This window comes from Durio zibethinus, chromosome 1, assembly GCF_047325235.1.
Source record: "Durio zibethinus cultivar Kanyao isolate XHJ-2024 chromosome 1, ASM4732523v1, whole genome shotgun sequence".
Lineage (NCBI taxonomy): Eukaryota > Viridiplantae > Streptophyta > Magnoliopsida > Malvales > Malvaceae > Durio > Durio zibethinus.
Genome location: NC_143162.1, coordinates 34,041,755 through 34,063,008, shown reverse-complemented (window position 1 = coordinate 34,063,008; position 21,254 = coordinate 34,041,755). Strand labels below are relative to the sequence as shown.

The following is a 21,254-nucleotide window of genomic DNA, read 5'->3' as shown; positions in this document are numbered from 1 at the left end:
TAAAATTTAAAATTTTTTTATTAATTTGTAAGAAAGAGAAGATTAATGGAGCATAATAATTGTGTAATTTAAAATAAAAGTTTTTTAAAAATATACTTAAAATAGCAGTTAATTCTGGAACAACTAGGCTTCAATTAGCTTTTTTTTTCCTTGCCTTCAAAGAATTTTATTAAATAATGCACTAAAATTTCTTATACGAAAGAGAAGATTAACGACTCTAGTTCTTCGATTCAAGCACTAAAATTTACCCAAAATATCTAATATACATATATATGAGTAAATAGCATATTTCTTAAATTTTAGATCAAATTTTATTTTGGTCTTTAAATTTTAAAAAATTTTAATCGAATTCTCAATTTAAAGATCAATGTAATCATTTTATCTGTTGGATCATCTAAATTAATATAAAATTTCATGTAGCATATAAGGTATCCTTTAAATTTTAAATACGTTAAATTTTAAAGTTAACTTAAATATATGTAATTAAAAAATTAAAAATTAAAAATAAAAGAAACCCTAAATCAATACTCTAATATAACTTGATTTTATTTTTTTTACTTTGTTCTCCCTTTCTTCTTTTTACTCCCTTTTTATTCCAACAGCCAATAGATGACCAACCACTTAAATGGCGAAATAGGGTAGCATTTGTCACTTCCACCACCTACATCGGAAGCTGGAGTTCAAAGTTGATCTACCTTTGTCAGATGAAATGCAAGTGATCAGATTCGACATTGTTAAGGTTAATCATATCCAACCTTTCTCCAATCAAGATTCTGGCAATCTATCTCCTCCATCTTTTTCTTTGCTCTTCCATATTTTCCTTTGTTTCATTTAAAATTAAGAAGAATATTACAAGAGGAAATTGAGAGAAAATAAATTGATGAATCATTTTTATCTATTTCATATCTCGGTGATGGTTTAATGGCATTGGTTGATAATCAAGATGGCAAAAGTAGCCTTTCGGTTCCTATTTTATGGTGTCTTGTGTTGAAATTTTATAGGCTCTTCTTATTACCCATAAAAATGGAGTTTTTTGCTATATATGATTATAGGAAACTTGACTAATTTATCTTTGTTTTTCTGTTAAAAAAATTGAATCTTGTGAATAATTTGAGGTTATCTTAATTTACAATTTTTTTTATTAGTAATTGTATATATGAATAATGGATTGATACGAATTTGTGCTAAATTTTTTCATGAATTAAGAAATGCATTGAGTTAGTTTACATGTATTCAACTAATTAATAAGAATCAAATCATTGTTGAGTTAGTTTAATAGTTTATCCTTAATTGTGTTATGTTATGATTTAGGAATTCTTTTGTTTTTAATTCCACGTTTTTTAATTACACAACTTTAAAATTCCACGTATCAAATTTTTTTAAGATTATGTGTCATGCCAAGTAAGATTTTTTGTTAATTTAGACGATCCAACAAACGAAAAAATTGCATTGGTGTACATTTGGACAATTGATGATTTGATTATAACTTTTAAAGTTTAAGGACCAAAATAAAATTTAACCCAAAATTTAAGGACTACAAATGCTATTTACTCTATATATATTTTCATTTTTTGTTGGCTTGAGTTGTAACTTATAAACTGACACATATGCAGCCTTCACCTACCATGTAAAACCATTAAGTTGACATATATTCATTTTATCTTTTTCTTTAGTAGCCTTTCCATGGAGAATATTTCATTAAAGGTATATTACTTTCAATTGAAACATTTTATCATTTTATTTTGGTTCCCTTATCCCTTGAACCATAGACAACTCATCTAAAAACATGGTCATTGGGAAATTGTTAAATCCATGGGTATTTCAAGCTTAAAAATAATATTGGGATTTTAATTTGAATATGTTTTTTTGCATATTGTATTTCCATAAATATTTTTCTTAGAAAAACTCATTCATTTCTCCTATCGATTTTAATTATCAGTAATTTTTTAATTAGATTTCTTTTAAAAATTTATTATGTTTGCTTTATTAGATTTAAGTCTTTCGACATTTTAGGTTTTTTTGAAAGTTTTATGGGTACATTTATCCATATAAGTAATCTCTTAAGTGGATATTGGTTGTCAAATTACAAGTTATAACTCTTTATCTCTTTATTTTCTCAAATTCCTTTCTGTTTCTTGCACTTGCTTTTGAAAAAAAAAAACTTTCTCCCATTTTGTTGAAATTTAAAAATAGACCAATCTTTTCCTAATTTGAAGAATCCACTTGAATTAAAAAAAAAAAAAAAAAGCCACATTCTTAAAAAAAAGCACCAAATTTAAAATTTGTTTAATGATTATTTGACTACCCATTTTTCATTTAAGTTATTTGCAATTTCTTTTTCAATGCAAGCACATTTCTTTTTCCTTTCCCAATTATAAAAACTAGAATTTTATTTTATTATCATTGCATTATAGTTTTGGTTTAATAGGAAAGATTTTAATAAAAAAAATGTGAAATAAATCACAATAACTTATTACTGACTTTGTTTTTTTTATTTTATTTTATTTTATTTTATTTTTGAATATGAAATAAGCAAGGAAATGTTATTTGGGATTGTAGATTAGTTTATAACTTAACTGAGATTCATTTGACTTTTTTAATAGTGAAAAAATATGATTTTCTTTTTATTTCTGTATGTGAATTTTTCATTTTTAAAATCTACTAGATATTTGAAATGTGTTAAAATAGTGTTCTATTGTCAATTTTGCTAGATTTTGTATTGATTAATATTAAGTATCTAACTTAAAATCAATTGGTAATAAATTGAAGTATTCAACCTAAATATATGATTATAAGAAATTAAATATTTATTAGATGCAAAATAACACTATTTTAACAAACCCCTATAACGTGCAAACAAAAATGGAATAAATATATCACGTGATATATTTAGAAAAAGTAATAAAAAAAATCCTAACTCTAATACCAATTAACAATAAGTAGAATGATTCAATCTAAATATAAGATTATCAAAAATTAAATATTTATTATATTTAAAATAACACCACTTGGACAATTAAAGGTTCAAATTTTCTTTATATTTGGATCCAAAATCACGTAACTCTGTTGAAAAAAGAAAGTTGCAATTTTGGAATGGATAGATTATTATGCATTGTTTTATAGAATAGTTTTCAAGTTTTATGCTTATTATGCGCTGATATTAGAACTGTCACTTTTATCTTTGCTTAATGTTTTTTATTTTTTTGCATAATATTTTTCTCATAAATATTTTTGGTTTGTAGACTACTATTTCATATTGGAAATATTTATTTAAGAAAATTGTTGTTTTTCAAGTTTCAATGTCCTGATGTGACACTTGGGCTAAGATATCATGGATTAAAATAGAGATTTGCTTAGCATTTCAATGGCTAAAATGACCTTTGTTGTAGTCAAAATACAAAAAATAGACAATTATGCAAAATCATGGCTTGAACTTTGGTCTTTCACGATATAAATCTGTTTGAGAAATCTTAAACCCACAATTCCATTACTTATTTTTAAATGACTCTTACATTTCTCTCTATTTAATGATGTAAATTTGAGTATCTCTTACATTTCTATCTACTCAATACTTCTTACATCCCTAAACTTATTTGTTTCGATAAAAATCACCTATTGAAAACGAAAAATAAAATATCATGTTGTTGAATAAATGTTCTATTAGAAACATATTTTTTTTTATTATTTAAAAAAATTCGAAGTAAATAAGTTGTTTAGTTTTATAGGTCAGAATAAGATATGTCGTATTTGATAGCTTAAGACAGGTGACTGCAAGTCATGCATTCGAGATGACTTTAACAAATGATCACCGACAGAACTTGAACCTAAAATCTCTTTATCGAAGAGGACAAGCCTTAACCGATTGAACTTTTAGTATCTTTTACATTTTTGTCTACTCAATGCCTCTTACATTCCTCAACTTATTTGTTCGATAAGAATCACCAACTGAAAAATCAAGAACAAAATATGTTGTTATTGAATAAATGTTATGTTAGAAACATATTTTTTTTTTTTAAAAAAAATCGAAAGTAAATAAGTTATTCAATCTTTTAGGTCAGAATAAGATGTATCGTACTTGACAGCTTAAAACAGGTGGCTGCAGGTCTTGCATTCAAGATGACCTTAACAAGTGACTACCGATAAAACTTGAACCTAAGATCTCTTCATCGAAAAATACGAACTTTAACCGATTAAACCAATTATTTGTTAGTTGTTAAAATATTTTAAAAACATATTCTAAAAAATAATAATATATTATTTTATACTTTTTTAAACACACACAAAAAAAAAAAAGATTGCCATCGAAGAACAACACAAGAAAAATATGATCAACATATAATTTATATAATTTGATTAAATAAATTTACTCAATCATAGATTTAATACATGGATACAACTAAATATTAATTAAATATAACCTTTTTCAATCATTGCATGTTGAATAATATAAACCCACCACAAAATCAAGTTTATAGATTTTTATTATTAAATGAAACATTGATTATACGCTATTGACAATTTTTCAACAATTTTATATTTGAGATGTTTATAAACAATTTGGTATTACAAATATAAATTTATAATAGTTATGTCAAACATATTTATTTTACCTTTTAAAATATATATTTTTATTATTATAATATATATTAAATAATAAAACGATAAATCGCATCAATGTGCGAATTGCGATCTTTTCACGGACAAAAAGGTGGCGGCCGATTACCATAATCAATGGTTTCAGTTTACTATAACTACATAAAAAGAAAAATCTCTCATTTAAAACATTTTTTATTTTGTCATATTTTAGAGTTTGTCAAAAGATTTTGGAGCAACGGAGTTGATGCTTTTACGTGAAAAAGACCCAGATTTTCTCAAAGATTATATAGACTTGACCTATCGATTGATGGAAAATTATACAACCTAGATTTCCTTTTGAATATTCAAATTCCAAAATTAGCAACACAGTAAAACGCAATTATAAGAAGAAAGGAAGGGCATTATCGTCAAAGAACGCTCCGTCCTCCCGAATTTTCTTCCGTCCCTCAAGGGCTCCTCTAGTCCTCTCACATCCCACTAATCATCGTCGCTCTTAATTTTTTGTCAACAAAAAAAGAAATACAATAAAAATAAATCCCTTTTACGGAGACATTCCGTTTCTTTCTCCCCAAGAACCTTGTCAGGCGCGTGCTGACCACGCTCTTTAACGGTCCCCTTCCCTCAATCACTACTATACACGCTTCTCCTCTCCTCTCCTCCTTCAACTTTTCCCTCTCTCTTTCCGTTTCTCTCTCCATTGAAAGGGTTTTAGCTTTCCCTTTCTCTCTTATCTTAAACCCTTATCTAGGGTTGTGACCGATTCCAAAACCCCCAATACAACTTCTTTTTCCACTAATTTCGCCATCCGTAACATGCAATTTTCCAGCAATCAACAAATATGATTGACAAAACCAATAAACAGATAAAGGGTTCAATCAGTGAGGAAGATATCTCTACTCTTTTACAAAGGTCCGTCCCCTTTTTTTCCTTTTTATTTTCATTAGTTTTATCTTTACTTTGTTTTTTTATTTTTTTTATTTTCTTGTGGTTTGGGCAGGTATACAGCAACTACTATTTTGACACTGTTGCAAGAAGTGGCACAATTTCCTGGTGTGAAGCTGAATTGGAATGCTTTAGTGAAGAAGACTTCTACTGGGATTTCCAATGCGAGAGAGTACCAGATGTTATGGCGCCAGTTGGCCTACCGCGACGCGTTGCTTGAAAAGTTGGAAGATGGGGCTGAACCCTTGGTCGGTTTTATAGTTTTTGTTTTCCTTTGATATATATGTTTCTATCTTTTGGCAATGCTAAGGGTATGCTGAAATGTTTTGTGGGAATTGCTGTCAAAAGAAAATACACCCTTACATAATATTTCAATATGATGTCAATCTGTTCTGTATATTGGGTTGCTTTTCGTTAATTGAGGGTATATATGTTTCCAGATATTAACTTATAGCCTGCCAATGTGCTACAGTATTGCTTCGGCTTTGGAATTTGGACTTTTGATCATATTTGGTCCACCGATCAAAGGGCTATAGTCGTGGTTATTTTACAAATAAGTCCTTTTGGTTGAAGGAGATGTGTTCTTGGTAGTTGTTGCTCTAGTCTCATTCGTTTTTACGTTTTATTTTGCAGGATGACGACAGTGACTTAGAATATGAATTGGAACCTTGCCCTTCTGTTAGTAGTGAAGCTTCAGCAGAGGCTGCAGCATGTGTGAAGGTAAGTAAAATATATGTGATTGCCATAAAAAAGAAAATAAGGGTTTTACATCTTCTATCATTTGTGGTTGATGATCATTTAACCTCTTTAGGATGGAAAAAGGTAATGGTAGCGTTGAATATATAAGTAACAAGCGACAAAGTTAGCACCAAATCCATTTGTGGCATGGTTGGTAGTATCTCTTGCCAGTTACATAATTGGGTTCTGAATATTCCAATGGTTGGAATATTAAAAAGTATGAAAATATTTTAGACTATGTGGGTCATATGAAGTGTTACAAGTAGAAGAACCCATACTACGAGTGAAAGGGAAAATGTAAAGGCTACCATTAAAGCAGCCCAAGCAAGACTTACTATATCTACTTGTATTATGTCCCTTATCTCTATGAATATGAAACAAATATGAAGGAATTACCGGTGTGGAGTCAAAAAGAAAAGAGAATTCTAACACACCACCATTGATGAAACACTTCAATAAATTCACTTATAACAAGTTCTTATATGATTTCTAGTAAAATTGAGAACCATTAAATTCAAGCAAATATGCAGTAACACTTTCGGAAGTATCAAAAGAATGTTACTCACATGTAGCAATAATAAGACTTATTCGTTCTTTTGGTGTCCTTTATTAAATAAAAACCAAGTATCCATCCAATGTAATATTGATTGGATACTTGAACACTCAGAGACTTTCATTAGTGTGTATACAAAGTGTTTTCCAACCCTTGTACAACCATTCATTAGTTATTTAGACACTTCAGTTATCCAATCTAATTTAAGACTCCGCTGGTAGCCCCTCTATTAGTATGGGAGGGGCTACCATATCAAAATTTACTGATTCCCATCTGCTATTATGGTTTTTCCTTGAATCCTAGATGTAAGGATTTACAACACTTTAGAAAACAAAACCTCCAAAAGTTTATAATCAAGAAAGTATCAAGAGTCCTCTTCTTACACTTGTTTTTGCTGGAGAAAATTGGTTAAGTTATATCAGCAAAACAGAATACAGGATTTCAAGTTTTTTGTTGATTAGGCGACACCCAGATTTGAACTGGGGAATAAGGGATTTGCAGTCCTCCGCCTGATTGCTCGGCCATGTTACCAAATGGTTACAAACAAAAAAATGAGTATCCTTTTTTTATTATCAAGAATATAAACTGAATCAAGAACAAAAGTGGAATAAAGAACAAAAATGTAAAAAATACAATTTTAAAAAACATTATAGATATGATTTTTTATCATATAAATCTATTAATTATCAAGATAAGAGGGACTTGTATACTTATGGATCACCATTGCAAGAAAATAAGAGGGAAGAGATTTCTTATAATTAGAACATGGATAAATGAAATTTTTTTGATACACTGGGGATATTCCTATCCATAATTATATGGGAGAAGACGATATTCTACATGCAACGGGGAGATTTTTGCGTTGAAAATTTCTTAAAAGGAGAATTCTTCATTTTGTCTTAGAAATAAGGCCGATATTAAGTCCTGGGTCGACACCACTACCAAGAGTAACAAAAATATTAAGACTATAACCTGCGTCTGCTTTCATACAATTAGATACAACATTATCAATTTTTGAAACAAGAATTAAAGTAGTCAATCTTTTAGCTCCTTATCATTGTGGAGGAAAAATCATACTATTTGGGGGAGCTGGGGCAGGTAAAAGAGTACTCATTATGGAATTGATCAACAACATTACCAAAACTCATGGGATTGTATCCGTATTCGACGGAGTAAGTGAACGTACTCGTGAAGGAAATGAAAGAATCTGGAGTAATTAATGAACAAAATCTTACGGAAGCAAAAGTGGCTTTAGTCTACGGTCAGATGAATGAACCGCCAAGAGCTTGTATGAGAGTTGGGTTGACTGCCCTAACTATGGCGGAATATATCCGAGATGTTAATGAACAAGACGCATGCGAATATTTTAAACTGTGTGGGTCATTTGGAGTGTTACAAGTAGAAGACAAATTTTCACCTAATCTGGTTAATGGCTAACCTGTAATCTCAATCAAACAGATAAATATAACCTCATGGAAATCAAACTGATAATAGTTTTGGCTGTCTGACTACCTGCTCTTCTTCGAGTTTCAAAACTGTTTTATCTTATTGTTCACTTTTTTCCTAGCCAGTCAGCTTAGATGGTTCTTGTCAGGTACTGATTGCTTCTGGTTTACCAAATGACTCAAGTCTTGCAAGCAACTCAACGGTAGAGGCACCATTAACAATAAATATACCTAATGAGCGGTCATTTAGAGTGTCTTCAGAAAACTCACAGCCCACTTGCTCAATGCAAGGGATGAACATAACTGTTCCAGTTTCTGTTCAGAAAAAGATTCTGCCTGCAGTTACATCGGTTGAAACATTGGAAGGAAATGGATCAGCTGGTGCAAAACCGCCTGCTCGAAGGAAAAGAAAACCTTGGTCAGAAGCAGAGGATATGGAACTTATTGCTGCTGTGCAGAAATGTGGTGTTGGGAATTGGGCAAACATCTTGCGAGGAAACTTCAAGGGGGAAAGGAGTGCTTCACAGCTGGCTCAGGTTGTCTTCTAAGTATTACCTAAACTGACTTGTTTATATATATATATGTGTGTGTGTGTGTGTGTGTGTGTTTCCTTTAGTATCATGCGGATCCTGCTATTTGTGCATTATATAGAAGCCAATGCACCAGTCTTTTTGTGTACGGCTGAAAGTTTGTAGATTCACTGAAGTTATAAAATTATTATAAGTCATGTTTTGTATGTGTTGCTTGAGGAGCTAGGAATTAATAGACTTCAAATGAAATGTCTATTAAATGAGAAAGTTAATAGATTCACTGAAGTAATTCTGTGTTTCTATGTTAAATTGAATCTGCTTAGGATGCAAAAGGTATGTTTTGGTTGACAACAGCCACCAGCTGTATCCTGCCTGGGAGATCTAGTTGTTTGCTTCACCTAGATATGCTATGTACCGATAATGTGGTAGAAAAAACTTAGGTAGTTTTTGGTTTCAAAAAATAAAGTCATTTTCTGTTTTCATTTTCTTGGAAAATGAAAAACATGAGTGAAAACGTATTTGGTAATTGAAAATGAAAACAAATATTTAGGAAACAAAAATTAAAATGGGTTGAAATATGAAAATAAAAAAAAGATGTTTTCAATTGTGAAAACAAGGGATGTACATTATTTTTTTCCTTGTGTTTTGAAAGTTATCATATTTAAACACTTTTTAATGTCATTAATTAATAAATATGTATAATATTTATAATTAAATGTCATTAGTAGTAATATCATTGAATATTTATTTATTTCCTTATTTTTGCATTTTTGGAATATAATTTTTATTTTTTTTTGCCAAATACATTTTTGAGAAAACAAAAAATACAAAATAAAAACTATTTTCTAGAAAATAAAAATAAAAAACATTTTCTCAAACCAAACAGAGCCATAATTGCTCTCATTTTCTGTACTGTATGATTTTTCTTCTTTCTTAAGTTCTGTATGATGCTTTTGGATCTTCTTATATTATATATATGTGCATGCTTGCACGTGTGTGATCCTTTTTTTTTTTTCCTTTCTTTAAGTGAATATGGAATTGAAAACATATTCTGAACACTGGTGAAAATTGACAGCACTGGTTTTATTTTTGGTGTTTGTGTTTGTATATAACAAACAGTTAGCTTCTTCTTTTGTTTCCCCTTTTACATCATCTAGTTGCTGCTTTAGAATAACAATCCGTTGTCATCTAGTCCGGTGATGATGTCTGGGTTTTGCCCAGTTTTTCCCGGGTTCAAATCCCGGCAACGGAATTTTTTTCAAGTGTGCATTCATTTTTTTTTTTTGATCAATTCTGTGAATCTTGATTGGATGGCTATAAGTTGTGTCATGCAAATGAAGGCTCCCCACCAGAGTGGTTTTTTCTCTGCTTTTTCTGCAGCTAATTGTGGCAAGTTTGTTCTTATATTTGCAGAGGTGGACTACTATTAAGAAGCGACTTGGCAACTTAAATGTGGAAGGAAACTCAACTATTCACCAACTTTCTGAGGCACAGTTGGCAACTCGAAGCGCTTTGTCCTTAGCCCTTGATATGCCAGATAAAACCTTAACAGCAGCTTGTACAAATAACCCTGGTAATCTTCTGTATCTAATTCTATTTTTAGCTCTTTGAAGTATTTGATGTGGCAACATTCTTTCGAACAAGCAAGCTAAACTTACGAAGTGATGAAATTATGGGAACTTTCTTTTTTCCCTCCAGCTTTCTTCTTTGAAAATGGAAGGCCTATTATTCTCTTTCTAACAGACTAACTTCATGGCTACGGGACCAGGTTTGAAGATCACATCCAGTAACTCTGCACTTCCAACTATTAGTGGTGAAGCTACAGTTCAAGCCCAAAGCCAGTTCCAACAAGGTCCCACTGCTTCAGTCCAAGCCCCAAATCGGTCTCAGCAAGGTCCTATCACTTCTGCCTCATCCCATAATCAGCCTCAAAAAGGTCCAATTCCTTCTGTCCCTGCCCAAAATCCATCTCAGCATGGTCCTGTTGCTTCAGTTCAAGTCCCAAATCAGTCTCAACAATGTCCCATGACTACAAATGCCTCCCCGAGGGGATCATCAAGTTCTACTTTAAAATCTCGGGTCACGTCAAAAAAACCACTGGCAAAATCTTTTTCCGCTACAGGTTCAATCTTAGATGCCACTGCAGTTAAACCTCTCATACCCGGTGGAACCTCTTCCCATTTGGAGGTTCGTTCTAATGTGCAATATGTTTGTACTGGCCAAACTGCTGAACCACTCTCTTCTCCTATTGTTACATCTTCTACCTTGCATCCTGGTTCAGTAAAATCTGCAGCGCAGAGAGTTGAGCACACTCCATCTGCTTCTTCCTCATCATTAAATGTGTCGATTCAGCAGTCTAATGCTGTTACATCTAGTCCAACTACTGAAGGTCCTCCAAAGGAAGAGCTGGAGGCAGCAATAGTGATCAAGAGTTCTGTGTCAGACAGTTTGTCTAAAGAGCAGGTGAAAGAAAATGGAGCATGTGTGTCAAAAAATGAACCAGGTGAGCTAGTTATAGAACATAAAGAAGCTGTGTTAAATCCAGAATATGTGTTGAAGAATCTTGAGGCTGTTGCTGAGTATCCTAATGAGAAATTAATGTCTGAGGGTGATCAAGTAGATGTCAAAGCAAACCTGGTTGAAGAGAGTGAAAATACCGGTGATAAGAAGATTGATTGTTCACTGGATAAAAAAAGTGACAGTCAACCTACGGCTGAAGAGAGTTGGAGGAATCAGAGCATGATTGAGACACCGGCTGAAGCCTCTTTAAATGATGGATGTACCATGAATCTGGCGGTTTTGAGCACAGCAGAAACTGGCCAAGCTACATAGTGAGACATGGTATCTTGTCTGTAGTAATATATCTATCTATCTATTAATTGAGGTTTTGATCCATCTATTTTAGGAAAATATATTGTAGATTTATCTGGCAAAAGAACCTTGTGAAAAGAAAGAAATTGGATTCAACACTGTAATTCCTTTTATAGTTCTTGTAGAAGGGAACAGCGAAAAGTAGCTTTGATTACACCTTTTTTCGTGACAATAATGTACACACTTTTCTATGTCACTTGCAATTTACAATTCTTTCTATTTTTCTATTATCAACTGCGAAGCCTGAATCATTATCTACTGGACTGATAATATGTACAAGAAAAAAGGCATGCATGTTTTTAAAAAGCAATCGCTTTACTTCAAGAAGCAAGAATTAGTTCAAGCTGATAATTCATAAGTGGGATTCAATTCAAGTCTTTGCTATATTTTGCTTGATTACTTCTCATACAAGAAATATAAGATCTATCTTCTATCTGGTTTTCCTAAGAAAGAAGGGCTTACATCCACAACGATTTGATTCTTATTATGGAGGAAGCACACGAAAATGGTTCTATCATTATATCGTTCCAGCCCGAGTTTTAATCTGCATTGATCTAAATTCAAGAACAGAGAAGGAAAGAATGAACAGGCAAGGACAAGGGTGTAGATGATGATGAAGTAAATCTTCGGAACATCTGTTACTTCTACATTAATACTAGTATAAGATAACATTAAGAAATCCAAACCGGAATTAATAATCACAATGCTATCTGCAGAAAGTGTTTAACCTACTAGAATTAAAGTGAGAAAAGAAATGAGAAATCTTCCATAACGGTGTCTGTGAAAATTACGAAGGGAGCTGCAAGAGACAGGAGTCTATCCTGAGGGCTCAGACTCAGTAGGTTCTGTAAGGAAACTGTGCTGTCTCTGCAATGTTGGATGCCCGCATGCAAACATTGATGGTCCCTTTGACTGCCTCTTGTTCTTTAACTTGATTCCAAATAAGAAAAATCGCAGAGGAATTCTAGGCCGCCCTGTTCTCGACCCGGATTGTTGAGTCGTCGATGCTGACTCCCCAAGTTCCTTTTCTAAATTCTTCATTACTTCCTCAACTTCCTGCTTGAGTTGTGTCACACGAGCGAAGCCTGCTTTCAATTCATTAGCAACCTTTCTGTTTTCCTGTTTCATGTTGAGAACCTCACCTTGAAACTTTGCAGCCTGATATTCACTGAGCTCTGTCTGTCCTGCGTGGCCACTGGCATTGGTCACTCTTGCTATCTCTTCTTGGATGTTGCACAAGGAAGAATATCTACCTTGCACTTCGTCTGTCAACACTGCATTGTTTTCCAGCCATAATGTTAATTCTGTTTCTATTTCTCTGAAGTGAGAATAAATGGGGCGTGCTTCTGATTTGAGAGATTGCCGCTTTCCACTTCCTTCTTGGTTCTTTTTTTCTCTCAATGTTGACAACTCTGCTTTCAAGTCCTGGACTGAAGTTTGATATTTTTGTATCTGATGAAAACATGTGCTGAACCTCAACCAGAACTCTAGATTTTCCTCCAGCAAGTTATCGATACCTGAACGTATTTTATCTTCTACGGTTAATACAGAAGGGGATTGACTTACAGGTTTTACCTGCATAACATTTTCTCCCATTTTCTTGGGAGGTTCTTTGAATCTTCCATGTGCAGTTGGTTCGACTACTTTTTCGTTGGATTCAACTTTCCCCCGACCTACTGGCGACGTCTGAATGGATTCGGTCAAGGTAGGTTCCTGGCCTGCGCTTCGACAGGGTCCTTCAAGTTCTACCAAGTTCCCATCCTTGGGAGATTCTTTGAGTTCGATTACTTCATTGGATTCAACTTTCCCCTGATCTACTGGCGATGTCTGAATGGATTCGGTCAAGGTAGATTCCTGGCTAGCGCTTAGACGGGGTCCTTCAAGCTCTACCGAGTTCCCATCCTTATTTTCATCAACAAAGCTCATTTTTCGACGTAAAGATTGAATCTCTCCATCTCTGGCGGCGACAGCATTCTTCAGTTCCCTTATCTGCAATGCCAATTCAAAGAAACCGTCGCGGTTTTTCTTATCTACTTCGTTAAGCTTCTTTCTTACCTCCTTATAATTCCAAAGAACAGAAGAGTACTCGTCTAGTAAAATCTTTTCTCGGTCGTCCAGTCCATTCAAGTACAGTTGCCTCCAGTTTGGCTGCTCTTCTTCATCAGTCTCTACTTCCTCAGTGTCAGTGTCAGGGATACTGCTTGCGGTCTCAGACAAATATTTCTTCTCAGCTTTGTCTTCTTCCACCAGTTCCAGACCCTTTTTCGAATCAACATCAAACTTATTGCTTGATTCAGAATCAACATAGCTTTCTCCATCAGCTGAAACATCTTTGTCCTTCCCTTCCAATTTAATTGCTGTGTCTTTTAAGGCTGAACTATCATCAGGAGCCAACTCAATTTTGTGTTCCTCCGTCCCCCTGTCAGCTTTGGCATCCGATCCAGTTTTTACTTCTTGGGAGAGTCCTGCATTCTCAACCTCCTCATCCATCTTCACAGCTTGTAACTTCACGGATAAATGATTAATATTACAAATTGCTTCAGTGAAAGAAATTTTGAGACTGTTATTTTGGTCTATAACCGTTTTTACAAGATCTTTAACTCTACTTAATTCCCCTTCCAACTCATTGATCCTCTTGTTCATGACGTCTGAGCCTTCAATCAGAGCTTCCTTATCTTCTTCCAGGCTTTTAACGTGCGCCTGAAGCTCATCTGCATCTGATTTTAATCTATTAACTAAAGCATTTTCAGAAAAGACTGCAATTTCCAAACTAATAACTCTTTGCACAAGGTCATCAATTTTCTCTGCAAGCTGTGCCATTGTAAGAGATGCATTTGAGTCTACTTCAAGCTGCTCTTTCATCTTCTTTTGCAACACTTCCAAATCTTGTTTCTCTTTTTCCTCATTGTCAATTTCGTAGACCATGTCATCAATCTCCGTAGTTGGACTAACGTACGTATGCTTCTCTTGCTGATTTGTTTGTGGGGAATTAAATTTATTCCTGAGAGCTTCAAACTTCTGATTCACATGCTTAATCCTTCTGGATTCTACTCTTGCCTCTTCAGTTGACTGCTCATGTCTTTCTTTCAACTTATCCAAGGACTCTTGGCATGATTTAAGAGCTCTAGTTGCCATCAGAGTCTGAGCTTCGTTATCATCAATAACGGAGTCAATGCCAAACTCATCCTGTAAATGGCATACTCTCGTTTGCTTTTCAGTTATATGGTTTTCTATCTCACAGAATTTTTTATATCCATGCTCATATGAACTCTTCATATACTCCCTTTCAGTTTGCATCTCTAAAATTTCCTTCAGAAGCTTGTCCATTTCATCTAGTGCCTCATCTTTGCTCAGCCCTGAACTTGGAAATCTTTTCAGTTGTCCCTTTCTTGACAAAAACATAGACTGGCTCCTCAAATCTTTCTTTGGAAATGGGGCTTTTAAGATGCTTTGTTTTGAGACACATGGTTCGTTAGGACTAGGGGAAGAAGTTGATGTTTGGCTAACATTTTCGTCATCTTCTTCATCCATGGCAAATGGAACTTGCTCAGGGAAGACAGAAGCAATGGTGCGATTGGCACTTTGCAGGTCTTTTGATAAGTGATCAAATCTTTCAGCTAACGCTCGGTATGCTCGATAAGATTCTTCAACAATGCTTACAAGTTCTGGTCTCTTCTTGTAATACATTTCTGCCCTCTGCGCAAAGGAGTCTCCATCATCATCAATGATTGTGAGCATATCAGTGACCTTCTCCTCCATATCTGTCATTTTCAAATGTCAATGTTAACCATCACTCCCCTAAAAATGAAAGGCATCCCTTGGCCATTAACCACTAGTATTAAATTATCAATGTTCTTGGAACACCACAAACTATAATTTTGCTGGATGAGAAACTGATCATGGATGTGTTCGAATAGTAGCAAATAATGCTTTCAGCAGTATAATTTTTCTCTAATGCCAATACATAAAAGAAATGGCATCTGTTTGTCCTATATATTTGTATCTGTCTCATTTTCCTTGACTTTTCAACAGTATAATTTCATTTCTCTTTCCTAGAACTAGCTATTTTAGAAGCATTTTTAACCATAAAAATCAGGCTTGTTTTGATATTACGAAATTCAAAGAAAATAAAGAAAATCCATGCAAACATGCAATGGCAAAGAATTGAAAATCATGGGACAGACAGAACCACTTATGAATCATTCAAATAATTAGATTTCTATGTTGATCCCATAAATTAAGCCCATATTGGTAGAATGCTTACCTTGAAGGTTCTGTTCCAGCCATTTTGACTGCTTTGTCCTGATGTGGCTTGCCCACCACCATGAATATGCATTGCTTGCAGCTCTCTGCAACATCCTTTATTTGTCTGTTAATCTGTCTCTCCCTCTATCTGGAAAGAAAAGAAGAAGAGATTCCATCCACAAAGGAGATGGCCTTGATGATCATCAAGAATCAATACCGGTGAAAATTGCACCAAATGGGGCAGCGATGGAAGGGAGGATTGCTCGCCCGGATTATGTGTTGAATCCTTTGACAGGCTCAAATATAGGAATAGGATGTCCAAATGGCACTATGCCAGTGTCCTTGAATTGCCAGGTTGGGGTTTCCTATTATAAGCAAACCATCTTTTCTCATTTTATCATTCATTTATCATGTTTTTTTCCCTAATGTTCTTCTCTTTGGAGTTTGAAATCACAAACTACAATGTTTTGAAAAAAGGTTAAAACAATTTGAATTTATAATAATTTCTTATACCACTCTCTATGAGAAAAATAGAACTTTTATCCGTTCAAATTTTGTATGGAAAACGAACTCATTTTAAAATAGTTAATATAATATGACAGTAACAACCATAGAAAGATAAGTTACTAACTTGATTGGTTACAGAAACTAAAAAATGTTTCAGAAGTTACTAACAAAAGTAGAAGTGGTCAAAATCTTTGTTTTCCATTTCGTTCTGATCTCGACCAATTGGAAAGGGTGTCTAAAAGACAATAATGATACTTGTTCTTTTTTCCCCGTTTCCAAACAAACGAAAAGCAAATGAATGTTTAAAGGATGAAAATATGTTTTTAGCCCTTCTATTGTTTCATATGACAAACAGATTTTGTTTTCTATAGAAATTTACGATTCTTGATTTTCCTTCTTACCAGAACCATACAGCTTTTTTGGTCTTTTCAAAAGGCCAGAATAACACAGCATTTTTGGTCTTTTCGAAAAGATTACTGAGGGTGCAAAGCTTCTTTTTTTTTATTTCACGGTAAGATGTTTTTGGATTTTATTTAATATATTATCTTTTCGAGTTGGTTTAAGCAAATTTATTTTGTCGAAGTTAATAAATTCATAAAAAATTATCTTATCACGTAATCTCAACGGACTAAGAAAAGAGCAGTATTTTGTTTTGATGGAACTGATACGGTTTCTATTCAAACCTTATCAGTAATGTTCTGAAGCCATTTGCTGGCAAACAAAAAAGGATTGTAGGGTAAAACACAATTAACCATGGCTGGTTCACTGTAGGTTAATCTGCTTGAACACTGCCAAAGACTGCTATGTTCACCATTTCATTTTAGCACTTTCCGACTTCTTGCCTTAACCATGACATGGAACAGTAACAAAATCACTTGATCATCTGCTGCTATATTCATCTATTCTTGTTCGGACAATGAAAAACTGCGACAACCATTACAGTGACTAGTCATCCCACCGTGTTCCAATACGCCAATGGCTTATCTATCGACATCCATATGTTGGGAAAACGAAAGACATTTGTCATTTACACAACACTTGCCATTATTCATATATTATTTACAGTAACAAGACAAGTATAAATCTGCTTCAGTTTTTAGTATGTACAGCCACTTTTACACCAAAGAATTGAATACACACACGCACACACACAACTTTCTCCTTTCTTCTAGCCAAGTCTCCCAAGAAATCTACCACACACACACACACAAATGAGCATCAATCTACTTCATCTGGACAGCTTGCAAGCAAGACATACCGTCAGATCCTTCCTCTTAAGGTCTCAAAGGAAACAGAAGAAAAGGACATGTCTAGTCCAATATTCACACCATGTTTGTCCCTTCACTGCTATTTCTGCTGCTCATCAGTTGATACTAGCTCAGATTCTCTAATATTTGTGACAATAATTCAACAAAGCAAGCCATCCACCTCCATTTTTTATCTTTTTAAAATTTTACACTATCTACAATATCTTTATACAATATTTATATCAATGTTAAAACACTAGACCATGTTCTTCCAGCAGATGGGCAACAGAATATCGATTCATATCAATCTTCAACAGTCCAGAATATCAGCTAGTCTGCAGAGATGAGAGCCACTGTTCCACATATTTTTTGCTTTCTGCACATTGAAGAACACAAAGACAAATACAGACTTAGCACAATGCATATGCTTCAGCAAATTCCACGAAGCTTACGGAACACATTAAAAAAATAAGAGAGCCCAGCCTCAATTTTCTGCCATTTAATCTAAGGTAAGCAGCAGTTCAGATAACACCACAAGGCACCCAGTAAAAGATAAAGTGGAAAACAAATTTTCAAGCATTAAAAAGAAGGATGGTTGGAACTCATGATTGTGGTTCAGTAGCAAGGCATAAATGACCATGATTGGAAAACTAAAACACATGGCTTCACAATGTTTGCCTAACAGAAAAAAGTAATCATAACAATGGATGAGTTAACAGAAACTCGATAGACTTCACAATGACCTACATATAACCTAAATAGTAAACATACAGAGGGGTGCAACCAATCTGAGAATCAGTGTAAAAGGGTTGAACAAAGAGCAGTAGTCGGTAAAATTAACAAATTAATGGCCAATAGCTCAACAGCAGCTTCCAAGTTGGAACAACCAAACATTTCAGCCTTATAGACCAAAGCAAGATGACATTTATGCAGAGAATCCCTAAAGCTCAAGCCCAGGATTCTTCAATCATAAATAAAAAATGATACCTCAAGCGCTTATCTCAGATTTTAATCATCACATAGATCTTGCTAAGCTTACATAGCATAAAACTTGAAAAACAATCTTTACTAGAGGATTGCTGAAAAGATTTGATGGGTCTCTCTTCCAAATTAAGTGCAATCAGACACCATTTAGCACAGTATGCAGGGAATAGGAAGTTATGAGAGCAACATACCCATCAAAAGAAAGAATAAGTAAAAGATGAGCTAGATTGATTAACATTAAATGTAATAAAAGTTTATTTAGAGGTAAGAGGGCTCACCCACATAAGAATTTCAACTTTTCATAGTTCAATGCGGTATATATTTCACAACTAACTAATATCACTTATCTCCTTCTTTTCAAATCATTATTACAGCATAAAAGTCATAGAAAAATGCTATATAATAAGTTAAATGCCAAAACCTAGATCATTGTTAGCCTGCCCCTACTTTTCCTAATGCAATCTTTTTCAACACCTTGAACAATTCAAGCAATTAAACAGTATCGTGGACAAGCTCAAAAAACCAAAGAAGTTCATCTAGGTTCATAGTGTTGAACATGCTTTGAATTCACAAAACCGGGAGCTAAAAATAGTGTTAGCAACTGGTCAATGACCTGCCAAGTGCCGTGCTACATCTTAGACTTTTCCTAGTCATAAATAATATACTAAATAGCATTTCAAAGGCTCAGGAATGAGAAATAACCCTACAAGGAGTTTCCATAGTTCAACTCGAGGTTGTTTCCTATGAAATATGATATCAAAAACTTGAAATCTAAACCTCAGCATTGACTTGCTAAGCAACAAAGAAGACAAATTGAAAATTAAAAAATATTCTTAACATTAGATATGGGTAAGAAATGGTTCTTACCAGCAGAATAATTGTCAGGTATATTCACAATGGCACCCACAATGTTGTTCTTTGAATCCAACACTATATTATCCTGGCTGTGCCCATAACATGGAACCAGCACAGCAAAACTGTTATCTGATTCATCATCACTCTGGAATCCAGGTCCATGAGGCTCCAACCATCCAATGGAGTAATCAGAACCATCAGACTCAGACCCTGAAACACACCCTCCATCAGATGGCACAAGAACTACATCATATTCCCTATCAATCTTTCTTTCCTCCCGGCTATGCCATTTCCTCTTAACCCTTCTCGATGAAGAAGCCATATTAGCCCTCTTAATCAGTGGAAACTTCAGATTATCCGTGTCCCATAAACCTGAATCAGGTGAAGAACTTAAAGACGATCCATTAGCAATTCTAGGCTCTTGATGTTTCCCACTCCATAACCACCATGAAAGATGAGCAAAGGCCGCAGCCATATGCATAATCAACCAAAGAAAGCTGTTGTTCCAATCTTTCGGCACCAAAAAATTTGTAATATGAAACACAAATAGAGCTAATATCCAACCCCCAGCAGAATCCAAATCAGTAGATAAGCAATTTAATCTGCACTGTCTGCATTTAAAACAAATCACATACTTAACAAACTGCATTCAACCCATAATTCATTGAAGCAATTAGATGCAGCAAAAACCAACCCATTAAATTAAACTTTTTGAACCTTATATTTTCTTTGGCTTCATCTCCCAATATCAATTTTGTGCTAAACAAAAAGAATAAAAGTTTTCTTTTTCTTTCGGAGGCAACAAAAATACAGTCTTGACAACATTTACTGTCAATACAATGAATTTAGACATAAACCAGAAGAAATAAAAGATCATAAGTGATTAAACCGGTCCCACCAAATCAAACAAAATATCCAAACATAGAGAAAAAAAGGAAAAGAACAGACCCTTTTTTTCTGCTAAAAATAGATTTCTCAAATTTTATTTCAAAAAAACCATAAAACTGACAACCGTTTTCCATTTTTTTCAAATTTCATTTACATTTTCTCAATCAATTACAAACTGAATTCAAAGGAATCTCGAAATAAACCATTTAACGACCCCAAAAAAGGTAGAGACTTTGAAGTTAAAGCTTCCTTTTTGATAGATAACAAACAAAGAAGAGAAAAAACCCAAAATCCCTTCCTTGTGTTTCAATGTTCGAATATAAAGACGAAGATTCATTGGAAACTTTAAAGAACAAAACTCAACAAACAAAGTACCTTAAAAGCTTTCCAAGGAAAAAGAAAAACAATCCAGATTTTCAGATATTCTGCAGAATAATCAAACAAAACGGTGACGGAATCGAAATCCCACAATTTTTTTTTCCCTCCCTTCACTTCACTTCCAAGAATCAGTTTTGTTTTAAAGATTCCCACGGGGAAAGAGTTCTATACGGATTCAACCAAGATGAAAATAATAATATAATTACAATTATTTATTAGGGATTTTATTCCCTGCAGTAGAAGAGGGGAAGTTTTTGACCGGCTCGCAAAATAAGTGAATGTTTGGGAATTTTTGATGGATACGAACGAAGATGAGAGGTGGAATTCGTTGTTTGAAGTGAGATTGGGTGTAGAGAATTAACTATATTTGGGGTGGAATTTGACTAACAGGTCAGAAATGAGGTGCCGTGGAAAGGGTGACGTGGCGGTGGACTTGACGAGAAAAGAAACGTGTGACGTTTGTTCAAGTAACCCA

At 33.9% G+C, this 21,254-nt stretch overlaps 3 protein-coding genes across 7 annotated transcripts; 1 reads left to right on the top strand and 2 right to left on the bottom strand.

Moving 5' to 3' along the window:
- The first annotated feature begins 4,913 nt into the window (after nt 1–4,913).
- LOC111312460 (uncharacterized) lies at nt 4,914–11,909 on the top strand. 2 transcript variants are annotated; one of them, XM_022912730.2, is made up of 6 exons: nt 4,914–5,505; nt 5,594–5,786; nt 6,172–6,258; nt 8,424–8,810; nt 10,218–10,377; nt 10,573–11,909. In XM_022912730.2, the coding sequence occupies exons 1-6, from the start codon at nt 5,435–5,437 to the stop codon at nt 11,634–11,636; spliced, it is 1,962 nt and encodes a 653-aa protein (XP_022768465.2). In that variant the 5' UTR covers nt 4,914–5,434; the 3' UTR covers nt 11,637–11,909. The 2 variants fall into 2 exon arrangements, with proteins under 2 accessions (XP_022768465.2, XP_089622358.1); XM_089766232.1 differs by having other exon boundaries at nt 4,923–5,505; nt 8,397–8,810.
- Nucleotides 11,910–12,139: 230 nt separating this feature from the next.
- On the bottom strand, nt 12,140–16,196 carry LOC111311316 (protein NETWORKED 2A-like). Its single transcript, XM_022910690.2, has 2 exons — nt 15,940–16,196; nt 12,140–15,436 (listed from the first exon to the last, which is right to left on the bottom strand). The coding sequence occupies exons 1-2, from the start codon at nt 16,031–16,033 to the stop codon at nt 12,492–12,494; spliced, it is 3,039 nt and encodes a 1,012-aa protein (XP_022766425.1). The 5' UTR covers nt 16,034–16,196; the 3' UTR covers nt 12,140–12,491.
- A 1,232-nt stretch (nt 16,197–17,428) lies between these two features.
- On the bottom strand, nt 17,429–20,891 carry LOC111312459 (uncharacterized). Of its 4 annotated transcripts, none has more exons than XM_022912727.2 (3): nt 20,208–20,891; nt 19,526–20,124; nt 17,429–18,050 (listed from the first exon to the last, which is right to left on the bottom strand). In XM_022912727.2, exons 2-3 carry the CDS (start codon nt 19,992–19,994, stop codon nt 18,001–18,003), a joined length of 519 nt encoding a protein of 172 aa, XP_022768462.2. In that variant the 5' UTR covers nt 19,995–20,124; nt 20,208–20,891; the 3' UTR covers nt 17,429–18,000. The 4 variants fall into 4 exon arrangements, with proteins under 4 accessions (XP_022768462.2, XP_022768461.2, XP_022768463.2 ...); XM_022912726.2 differs by having other exon boundaries at nt 20,231–20,891; XM_022912728.2 differs by having other exon boundaries at nt 20,777–20,891.
- Between the last annotated feature and the right edge of the window lie 363 nt (nt 20,892–21,254).